General features: G+C 42.9%; 1 protein-coding gene across 1 annotated transcript; it reads right to left on the reverse strand.

Annotated features, from left to right (window-relative positions):
* Positions 1-2,212: 2,212 nt before the first annotated feature.
* Positions 2,213-4,102, reverse strand: CCL20 (C-C motif chemokine ligand 20; the record flags this gene model as incomplete). Its single annotated transcript, XM_079315302.1, is given in 6 exon segments — positions 2,213-2,378; positions 2,651-2,728; positions 3,447-3,561; positions 3,765-3,884; positions 3,887-3,938; positions 3,941-4,102. Coding segments are annotated over 6 exon segments (555 nt in total), but the record flags the coding sequence as incomplete, so codon positions are not given.
* Between the last annotated feature and the right edge of the window lie 7,968 nt (positions 4,103-12,070).

The following is a 12,070-nucleotide window of genomic DNA, read 5'->3' on the forward strand; positions in this document are numbered from 1 at the left end:
ATTATTCAATTGAATTAGGAGATGAAGACCAAAGATAGAGACGAGACAGAAACTCACCTACTCACATGCAGAACAGTCCCACCAAAGTGGGACACAAAATCAAGATTCAGGTTTTTCTTGAAAGGGTCATGATTTACAGAGCTATTAAAACTTCTAACTGACTACTTAAGGTCACATACAAAAATGTGCCTGATGATTTTGGAGTCACAGCACTCAGTTATAATACCTGTTTGAATCCTCAGGAAGGCATGGAGGAACATGCTATTCCTGCACAGACTTTCCTACCAGTAACATAACAACCTTAGCAATTTCTGATATTGAGCATAGAAACCAATATTTTCAAAACCTTTTTCATCCCAAGGGGTTGGTTATAAAAAATTCAACCAGATTAAGAGGAACTAAACAGAAATCCCTCAAGTCATAGGTCTGTGGATGAAGCACGTGGGGTTTTGTAGCAATGGAACCATGGATGACCAGAGGAAGTGAGAGTTACAGAAGCAATACAAAAGTTTAAAGAGGCCTGAACTGGGAGTAAAGAGCCACCCACAGAGTTCCACACACTGGTCTTCACTTCCTTATTTTTCTCCCTTGCTTTGAATTCAACCACTGGACTCCAGGCTTTTCTGCACCAAGTTTTTTACAGCTCTGGTTCCTAACATCAGTTCCCAGGTAGGCCTGGAGAACCTCACCCTCCAGCACTTTTAACACAAACCTGTTCACCATGTCTGTAGTGGTTTTTGGTACCTGATTTAGCCTATGAATTCTTTGAGCCCAAACAGCCCATACTAGTCCTAGCAGGTGTGAGACAGAGCTGCATTTCTGCCTAGAATTTAGGGGAATGCCCAGGAAACAAGCTGGCTAATTACTTCTCCCTGGAGAATACATTATGATCTCAATATCAGGAATCCACCTAAAGGAAATTAAAGCTAATTGCTTTTGCTCCTTTAGATACCTTGCTCCTTGAGAGCTTCACCCACAGGGAACTGACAGTTCCAAGATTTTTGGAGCCACAAAGAGATTTTTCAAGTTCTAGCAGGTGTTGAAACCAGAAAATAACAGCCTTACACTCATGAACACCATTTTAAAAACCCAGTAGCTCTCAGCTCCTCTCTCAAAGGCACCAAAAATACTTTGCATTTAAGTTTAAATTAAATTAAAATTAGTACTTCATTTCTATGACTGAAAGGCAAGGTGTAAATTTTGCCATAAGACTCTGATGCTGACAGTGAGAAGACTTCACCTGCACACCCTACATAGTTGCATCCCTGAAGTCCACATGGGATTTCAATGTAATAGTGCATAAAAAGCTGAACAGCCTTCCCCAGCCCACCTGCACCCATCTCTTCCATGAGGTCTCATTATTTTATTAGGCATCCCTGACCTCCATCAAGAGCTCCTGCATCAGGAAAACCTCATTATGCTGGAAGCCATAGGATACCATAGGCAAACACAAAAAGGGGAGGAAAGCACTGCAAGTTTCTCCTCTGGAGAAAGTCCTTTAAGCTGAGAGCAGACTGTGTTACCTCAATGAATGCTCCTTGGTGGATAAGTTAGAAGCTTGCCCAGTAACAATGTGCAAGGTTCCTCCTGAATAAATAACAAAAACTGGCAAAAGGTGTTCTCTCAAGTCTGATTAAGATTAAGCTAAGTCTTCATGCTAGATAAAAACTTGATCTATAGCAGCTGTCTTGGGATGAGGAAGGAATTATATCCTATGGAGGTCATAGCTACCCCTAGGGCAAACAAAGTGAGCAAGGTGGAAATGGCTTTAACAGGTATTTACACACCTGTGCCATTGCTTCAGCTGGAGGCTCTTAAAAAAGTAATTAATTTCACGGGCAAGTCACATTCTCAATTAAAAAGAAATAAACATATCACAGAAAGTGCTGATTTTAATATTTATTTTTTAAATCTCCAGTTACCTTTTTCTTCTACAAACGTGTTTAACCATAGTTCAAGAGGTATTATAATGCTAACTACAGTTTAAAGAAAACATTTTGGTACAAGACAATAACAAAATAAACAGAATAAATAACCTGCTTTACACATGCTTAAGAAAACAAAACCAACATGAAATAAACTTAATAAAATTCACACTCTGTACAACAACTCAAGGTAGACTTTACAAAACAGTACCCATGTCCTATCAGTAACACACACATTTTGTAAAAATAGAACTTTAATAATGCTTAGCTCAGGCAGAAGAGTGAATCAACTCAAGAGTTCATTGGTTCCAAAGAAGGAGGTGGAGGGGAGTGAGCACACATCAGTGCACAAACCATCCCAGCTGAGAGTCTCTGCCCAGGGCTCTTCAGCCATGTCTGTGCTTAGCTCCTTGCTGGAAACCATGTCAGGATGACATCTTCCTGAGCCTGTGGCTGTTAAAGGAAGAGAGAGCATGCATAAGTAATGGCCTCAATTACAGGTTTCTCTTCTTCCCTGAGAGAATAGCTCAGGTGGAAGAAGGGACATGTGCCATGGCTGTCCCTGAGAAGACACCAGAAAGGAGTAGCTGGGTCTGACAGGAGATGGAAAGACAAATGTGTTTGCCAATGCTGTCAAAAGTGGCATTCAGGAGGTGTAAGAGACAGCCTTTCATACATGCCCTGTTTTCATCAGCCTGGTGTTAATTAGAAGTTTCAATTCCTACCTCAGGAAAAGGAGATGTTTCTTCACCCAGCCTTCCTTAGGATTTACACAAGCCTTCAGCCCACTGGCAGTGTGGAAACTGGAAAAGAAATAATGATAAAGAAATCAGAAATCCCTGCCAATAAGTGCTGTGGAGAGTACAGTTACTCTCTATAATGACCAATAGAAACTGCTTTTGTAAACACCAGTTAGACATAGAATGCTTCAAATTCTTCCAACATTTTATGAAGAAAATTAAAGATAATAGCTACTTCAGTCTCAGGGATCATTTTTTGCACCATAAAACTGTATTCAATTTATTTGATCTGTTTAGGCAAAGACCTTTGCTGGATGCCAGAAAAAAATTGTAAAATTAAAGAGAATAGCTGTTGTCAAGCTAAGGGAACAGATCAACATCTAGGCCAAAACCTTGTAAGAAAAAAGTCTGATTCCTGTGTATTAGAAGAAGCCTTGTCACTTACGTGTCTGTTTACAGGTTTTGGCAAGGAAGCACTTTGTGTCAGCCAGAGTGGCCCTTAGCTGGAGACAAAACCTTTCTTTGTTTGCACAACTGATTCCTAAAGAGTCAGATTTATTATTGACATTGTATAAATGTCCCTTGGATTAGCAGTCCCTATCAACTAGAGGTTAAGTGGTTTGTTTACAGGTGTAATATATAATTTATTCAGTTAATTTAACTTTTTGAAAGGGCAGGAAAAACCATGCTTATACCATTCAAACCCTTGTTTTAGCCCAAACAGACATCTCAAGGTTAACACGTGCCAGAAAAAGCAGCAGAAATTGAGAAGGGAGCTTACATGATGGCAGGGATGTCGCAGACCTCGCTGGAGAGCTGTTCGGTGTAGCCCTTCAGCGCCCAGCGCGGCAGACGCACCTTGGTGTAGGACAGGCAGCAATCCTGGTTGCTTTGTGCTGGAGCGAAGGACAACAACCAAGTAAATAAACCCCATTTGGCCCACGCTGCCCTGCTGTCTGGGGCACTCACTGTCCAACCCCAGCCATCCAGCTCCCTCGTGACAGCAGAGGGGGATGAAACTGCATTTTGCTGAAACCATTCCCCCCCAGCCCAGCCCCGTGCTGCTGCCAGCTGTGAGCAGCACCGGGAGGTCACTCACCTTCCGAGGAGCCCCACAGGAGCAGCGCCAGGAGCCCCAGCAGGGACAGCAGGACCATGCTCTTGCTGCTGCAGCCAGACATTCCCTCTGCACACACAGCCGTACTCCAGCCAGTGCCTGCTGCTCCTGCCAGCCCTGCCGCACCTCCACCTGCTTATAAAGGGCTGCCAGCAGCCACGGGAATTCACACACGGGCGGGTTCCACTGTCATCAGCGGGTTTCCCCACAACAAATTCCTTCGTGCCCGATTTGGCCCCAGCACTCTTTCCGGGTACTACGACCGGAGATAACAGTGTGCTGGGGAATAGTTTCTGCTTTTTTAAAGTCACATAAAAGATTCAGTCTAAAAGAAAAGGAAATAAAAGGGCTATGAGGTAATGATTCTGTGGGTGAAGCATATGTAGTTTTTGGGGTAGGAGTGTGGGTTGTGAAATGAGGAAAGTCAAATGTAGGTAAATTTTGTTAGCTACAGAAACTCTGCGTTTGCTGTGCTCCAATTTAATAAACCCAACCTGGGGGCAGAGGGAGGTGGGCTGAGCCATCCAGATTCATTTCAATGTGGCAAGCTCACAGGAGCTGGGTCACAAGCTGCACCAACACCAAAGTACTAATGAATATTCCTGGCTGGCCAACACAGTAACATCGGGATTTCCACATTGCTGCTTTCCGAGCCCTGGACTGTAGAATTGGCAAGGACACGTGGGCAATACCCACTGAATACCCACTGAGTATTCATGGAAATGGGTTTATTTAGTTTCCTTAATCATATATTCCCTGCCATGACTTCCTGTCAGTTTTTTACACGTCTGAACTATTTAATCTGAAACAGTGACTTAAAAGAAACTTGAAATGAGGCCTATATTCTCCAAATCTGTGCTTTCTAGAATGGATCAATGCACTTCATGAACAATAACTGTAATTTATTGCTTTCCCAAACTGTACCAAAGTATTATGACATCTGAACATTCAACAAAAATACACACTATCTTAAAATCGCCTTGCACAGCTCTAGAGAAACCACCAGGGAGAGGCTCTGTCACCACTCCAAGTACATTGCTTGAGCTGACACTGCAGCATGGCACTTTCCCATGCTGTTTAGGGATCTGTGTGAAACTACTGAGATGCTGCAGGCCATGTCCTGGCCAGCCAGTGTACAGAGGAGCTGCTGCCAGCTCCAGCTGCTTACAGAGTAACCTGAGCTTTAAGTGACTCCTCTTAAGGCAGAGCTCATGGACAGATAGTGCATAATTACATGCCTTCTATCCTTCACAGAGTGACAGTACCTCTCTCAAAGGGTGAGTTCCTATTATTTCTTTGTAGTAATGGAAACGTCTTAAACTCTAGAATAGATTGTTATTCAGAGAAATTAATTTCTCTGTGTAATTGCAAGAATTGAGGTAATTTCATATGGCTAAGATATACATGAGCACCCTTGCAGTGTCCATGGCACCACAAATACTGGCTGGACTTGGTCCTCTGCAGAGCCACAGCTACTGGCCAAAGGATGGGGAGGAGGCAATAAAGAACCCATGTACTAATGTATGCATCTTTTTGTAACTGTTTTATGGATCATAGTGAAATGCCATAAAAGATTACAAAAATATCAATGCTCTCAGTATGCAGCTATTTCTGCACTTCTTTAAGGATTATCTGTCAGCATTAGGCAATGCCTCAAACTAGTTGACTAGAATAGCAGTTTTCTCTTTAACATAGGTTTCATGGATTCCAAATCTATTTACACCTATACCGAATTCTGGCATTTCATATGCCATTTCCATACTGTTATCCAGATGGAGGTGGCCTTCCACCTCAAGTCCTCCTTGTGACTCTACAGCTCTATTTCTTCTCCATTCAGTGCTTCTTGGACAGAATCTTATCTGAGCTTTGACCCTTCTACCTAAGTACCAGCAGTTTGGATATCAGAGTGATGACACTACTCAGGCAGTGCTCACCCCATGGTCCTGCCCTCAGGCAGTTCTCATCACACCAGTGGTTCCCACACCTGACCATGGCTGGCAATGTGCCTTGTCACAGCTGGACTCATGCTCATAGTGCTCCTTTTATCTCCTGGTTTGTTTGATTTAGGAAACTAGGTTAAGACTTAGATTTAGAATAACAGGGACAAGCAAGACCCCAATTTCAAGTGTTGTCACTTTGTTTGTACTTGGTGTGTACAAAGTACCTTCAGTTTATTAGTACAAAGTAGTTAAAACAATAAAAATATGTTTCATGCAAATAGCTGAAGAAAACTCTGCTAGCTGTGATATGACACATAACTGTATCTTATCAGTCTTTACTTCCACAAACCCCCAATGCAAACAGAAGGCAAAAAAATATATAAAAACAGGGAGGTTCTTATATGTTCCAGGGAAGTGTTCATCACTCCTTGGGAATGAGAGGACAGTGACTGTTATCCACCCTGACTCAACCAAACTTCCTACCTGGTTTCCTTTGGCACTGTGTGACCAAGTGGGGCCATGTGGGCTGGCAGGGACTGGCACACAGCCAGGGGGTGAGGCTGCCAGGCCCCAGGGTGGCCAGTGACTCCAGACCTGCTCCTGGGTCAGTTGCAGGTGCCATATAAATGTGTTTAGTGTCTTGACACTACTGCAGTGCAAAGGCTACACACTGAGGGGGCCACTAGGACAAGGGTGGCCATCATTTGCCTGCCCTGGGCCTGCCTGGGGAAGGCTGTGCCCAGAGTCTCCTCAGAGGCTACAGCCAAAGCATGAGAGGTATCAGCCACAAGCTGTGAAAAGGGAAATTCCCATAAGACATAGGGAAGCCCCTCTCCATAGCAAGGGGGTGAGGAACTGGGACAGGTTGCCCAGGATGGGATGTGAAAGCCCAGTTTGAACACCCTTGCAGGTACTCAAACTTGAGTTGGATGTGGTCCTTTCTGAGCATAATCTTGAACTCCCCAAGCCCCACACAACCCTGATTTTTTTTGTGTGTGTGTTTTTCTCATTTAGCTGTTTGTTTCTTATTTTAGTTTCCTGACTTATTAGTCTTCCTGACTTGACATTGCTGTAAGCTTCTCAACACAACAACTGCAGTCACAGTAAGGCAGAGCAGCTAAGCACAGATTAACAAAGTGTTCATCCTCTCATCCTCTCCTAAGCTTCCTCTGCCATTGCTCCAGGGGCCAGAGAAAACAGGCTCAAACCTCTCCTGTGTTTATAACAAAAGATGAGGCAAAGACAGCCTGCATGCCAGTGCTGCAGAGCTATCCAGTCAGACCTGTGGAAGAAGAAGAAATGCATCAGAGGAAACTGAGCCTTTTCCCGAATAATACTGGGGAACTGACAGCTCTGAGCAGTTTGGGGATATTAAAGAGGAGAGGTGGGGAATCAAACTGCTCTCAGACACCATCTGCAAAGCTACAGCCAGAGGCAACTTTCTCTGGTCACCAAATGCTGCGTCCTGATAATACACTTCCTCTGTTATATCCCAAAGGACTTTTACTCACAGAAATACCTGCTGAAAGTCTGAAGTGCTGAAGAGGACTCAATAGTTCAACCTTGATAAACACTCACAGGGCAAAAAATTTAGGAGAGGGGTGGGCTTACTACATCATTCTCCCCATCACGGAAAGCACAGGAGCAGTCTTCCTGGTTTCCATGCAAGGGTTAAAATACTTCAAGGGCTTTTGAAGAGAAAGATGGAGAAGGAATTTTATGATCATCAACCATTTGATTATTGTCCCTTTACATGTTTAAGTGTAAAATGAAAGATTAAAATAAAGAACTTGAATGTCAGACACTGCCAGTATTTTTACCTGTGCCCTACAATAAGATGAGGAACATACTGACAGTTGTTAATCAACTGGCAGTTAACAATAGCTTTCATGTTTAACATCCTCACAAAGAGATATTGTTTTATTGCATATTTGTACCTTTTCTGAATGGATGTAAATAAAGCCTCACAGCAATACAGCTGATCATCCAGGAAACACAGAACCAGATGGGGGAAATTCCCTTCTGTAATTTCCAAAGGTTTAGGACTCCTTTCATAAAGCAAAGTGCATGAGAAGGCAGTAGCTGAAAGGAGCATGGCCAAATACGGGGATTTAGTAATTGCATAATCTCTGATGAGTAAATTCATAATAAGTCCCAAACACAAAAGTTCCAGAGGTAACTTGCTCAATAGCTCTGGAGCTTTAGAGGCTGTGATGCAATCCAGTGATTTCAGGCAATTCACTACTTGCGTGACAAAAATTATTATCTGAGGAAGAAGACAATTTTCACTGATTATAGGTTACACTTCATAAGTTACAGATCTAGAAATACCATTGAATGACATTGCTTTGATGCAATTATGGACAAGACATGTGCCTCTTGGGAGAAATTAACTTCCCATCTATCGAAAGTGCAGGTTATGAGGAGACCTGGTGCACCTGCCATGAAGAGCTGGCAGCCATCCCAGCACTGCTGATTGCTTCCTGCTACCTACATATAGAAACTAAATATCTAGTGTTCTGAAGGCAGATTTCTCTCTGCAAAGTTTACTCTACTCTATCTACAGTTCCTTGGGGTAGCCAACCACCTTTTCACAGAAATGGACTTTGCAAATGTGATGGCAAAACCTATAGTTGGAAAGAATTAAAAAAACAGTCTTCACAGAATTTGTGTGGCAGGGTTTTGGTAGTGGGTAGGCACCAGTGGTGGATTCTCTGCTAGAGCCTTCTCCCATGTCTGACAGAGCCAATGCCAGCTCGCTCCAAGGAAGGACTCAGTGGACAAGGCTAAGCCCATCACTGACAGTGGTGTCATCTCTGGAAAAATGTATTTAAGAAGAGGGAAAATACCCAGTGCAACTGCAGCCAGTGAGAAGAATGAGTATATGGAGGATGGATATATGAATCCACTCTGCAGACCCCAAGGTCAGTGCAGGAGGGGGGCAGGACCTGCTCCAGGTGCCAGAGCAGAGATTGCCCTGCAGCCCAAAGTGCAGCCCGTGGTGAGGCAGCCGTGGCCCTGCAGCCCCTGGGGGAGCAGAGACCCACCTGCAGCCCTGGAGGAGCCCAGGTCAGAGCAGGGGGATGCCCAGGAGAGGCTGTGACCCCTTGGGAAGCCCACACTGCAGCAGGATCCTGGCAGGACCTGTGGCCACATGGGGAGAGGAGCCCATGCTGAGGAAGGAGATAGTGTGAGGAGTTCTCTCCCTGAGGAGGAAGGAGCAGCAGGGGTTACATGTGATGAACTGATTAAAACTCCATTTTCATACCCCTGAACTGCTGGGGGAGGGAGGTATAGAAAATCAGGAGTAAAGTTAAGCCCAGGAAGAAGGGAGGTGTGGGGGGAAGATGTTTTAAGAATTGATCTTACCTGTATTATCTTACCTTGTTTTGATTGATAAAGAATGTAAGGAATTTCCTCAATAAATCTGCTTTGCCTGTGTTGGGAATGGGTGAGTAATCTCTCCATGCCATTATTTTGATCTCTGAGCCTTTTCTTATTTTCCTCTCCTCTGCCCAGCTGAGGACTAGAGTGATAGAGAAGCTTTGGTGGGCACCTGGCACCCAGACAGGGTCAACACAGAAACTTTTAAAAAAGTTAAAAACTGTCTGCTAAGGGGTCTAAGTTACATTTGCTTTGTTACAGCCCTATTTCTCTTCCAGTTTAAATTTGTATTTGCCTTTAGGCATAGTAAACACAACAGCATGTTTGTACTAATTTTCACTAATACATTTCTGATCCTTAAAGTAGTCCAGAAGTGCAGATTTTTTGAAAAACTTCTACAAAGATAGGAAGAGAGGAAGGAATCACTAGACAGGATTTTACACTGTCTCCTGCAAGGGACAGAGACCACCAAATGTCATTTGCAGACAAAAGAAACCTGATTACAAAACGTAGCAATGTGATTGATTAATAAATTGATGTAATTAATGTCAGTAATGCAAGGATGTTGAACAGGTTAGACACAGATGTGTTTATCATCCCAAAATCTTCAACAAAAAAAAAAAATCAACAACTTTTAAGCCCTAGAGTGATCATACAACCACTGAGCTGAAACTGAGCCTGACCCTCATCACTTCTACACATGTCAGTGCTTCTCCACTACTTTGGTTTGGCTGAGAATTTCCCAAGATGCATAGATCCCAAAGAAGACTTGGAAAGGGAAAATTGCTGGAGCCAAAATCCACAGCCTGAACATGAAAATGCCTTCCAGTATTAAAAAAAAAAAATGAGAACTTGCACTTTCAAAATATTTAATTCAGAAAGAGGAGAAAAAGATACTATGCTTGCCAACTATGAAAAAGAAATATGTGATATTTTCTGAATCTTGAAAGTAAAAGACAAGAATTAAAGTAGGGAGGAAAAAATCCACGACTTAAAATTTTCATTAAAATGCAGTTTTAGGTTGGCTGAAACTATTCATTAATTTAATTTAAATGTGGTTTTGTATAAAATTAGAAGAGAACTATTTAGAAAATGGGAAGCTACTTTTTTGTTTTGTTTGTTTTGTTTGCTTCCTCAGGAAGACCTTAAACAAATAATTCAAACCTTATAAGGAAAAGAGGAAAAAGAGCTAAATAACATGAAGTGGTAAAGTTTTAAGTTGACCAAGAGAATTCATGAAGGTTTTACTAAATCATACTTGACATACAGAACATGTGGTTACTTGGACTACTTAGTACATTATTAACACAGCCAGAGTTTTGTCATGTTACTGGAAGACCAGCTTAAAATACCCAGCAATACCTGCTTATTTGTGATTGCCAAACAAAAGCCAGCCAAGACTGTTTGAAGTAGCTGTTAGTTAACACTGTGGAGTGACTGTGCCATGAAGCCTGGCAGAGCAGCTGTGGACACAGGGCCTCTCAAGGCAAGAGCTGCAATCACTGCAGCTTTTCAGCACTCCAGGGTTACGTTATAGGGACTTCCCTGTGAGGAGCTTTAAACCACTATTGCCCAAACCAGCTGCCCTGGACTTCCTTCTTTCCAATAGGGCTGCTCTTTTCCCAAGGAAACCACACCACCACATCCCTTCCATCCTGACTCTTACAGGTTCTTTTGCATAACACAGCTGAGATCACTGACTTTCTTACCCTCCTATACCCTCCAAGGTCCTTCTCTGGACCTTGGTTATCACCTCTAGATTTCTCCAAGAGACCATGGAGGCCCTAGGAAGGGCAGCCTTGCCCTAGCTCCTGTTAAGGAAGCCATCTGCCAGGGTAGTTTTTCCTGTCTTTCTGCAGGGTTCCCTTGGATGCTTCTCTTGCTTGTTCCCATTTTCAGAGTCTTTCTTGCTTATTGCTAGTCCAGACAACTCCAGCGAGCCTCAGGAGTGCTCTGTTGGTTGGGCTTTTGGCTAGCACTTTGAGAAGGGTGCTGTTTCCAACCACTCAAGCCTGCTCACAGCCATCAGGGGCTCCTAAAACCAGACAAGAACCAGAGACAGAAAAAGTGTTTTAAAGCCAGAAAAGCAATTTGAATTTGACAGAAATCTGCTATTCCAAAGTGACCTGTGTTTTACAAGAACATCTCAAGTAATTAGGCTCAGCCTTCCTCAGATCAAAGACTCATCCTTTTTCTATTTCTGTTTGTACCCGACCTAGGACATTGAGAAATATGGGAACCAGGGGCAGAGCTCCAGGGTACAACACATACACTGTAACTACTCTGCCTTTGAAAGAAGGAAGGGGAAGGCACATGAAGAAAAACTTGGACCACATTTTAAAATAAATTCTCCATGAAAGGAATAAAACCCAACATGCTGTTGATGAAAAAAACAACCAAACAAAACCAAAACCTGTAAGAATTTTAATAACTCTATGATCAAATCTCTTTGGAGCTGACAAGAAAACAGGGTATTAGAAGAACTCAGGACATTTTAAGTGCAAGAATTCTTACATTTAAGCAAACACTAGCAGCACAGTGGATTTATTTTCAGTCTGTTCCAGTTGTCATTAGAGGTTTAGCATTAAATCAAGCAGCCAGCTTGTTATGAGCACTTGTGAAAATGTGTCAAGTGCTCTTCCAGAAGAACTTTACACTACTTGGCTGTTGCAATGATTCAGTCTCCCATGACGTCTGTAATGAGATGCACCTTGAGGATAAAAAAAATGTAGAGAGGAGGTGCTGGGCTGAAACTCCCTACACACACAGGTTGTGCAATTGTAAATTTGCATCTCTGAAATGAGATGTCCTTCTGTGACAACACGACAATATCTGCCACTAGTGGGAGGTCTATGGAATAAGTCTACAGGGGAACACGCCCTGGAAAGTGATCTTTCAACATGGAAAGTGCCTTAGAAATCCCTTCAGGTTTTTCCTCTCATTTCTCTTTGGCAAACCACTGTT

The sequence above is a fragment of the Erithacus rubecula genome (assembly GCF_903797595.1).
Source record: "Erithacus rubecula genome assembly, chromosome: 11".
NCBI classification, from domain to species: domain Eukaryota; kingdom Metazoa; phylum Chordata; class Aves; order Passeriformes; family Muscicapidae; genus Erithacus; species Erithacus rubecula.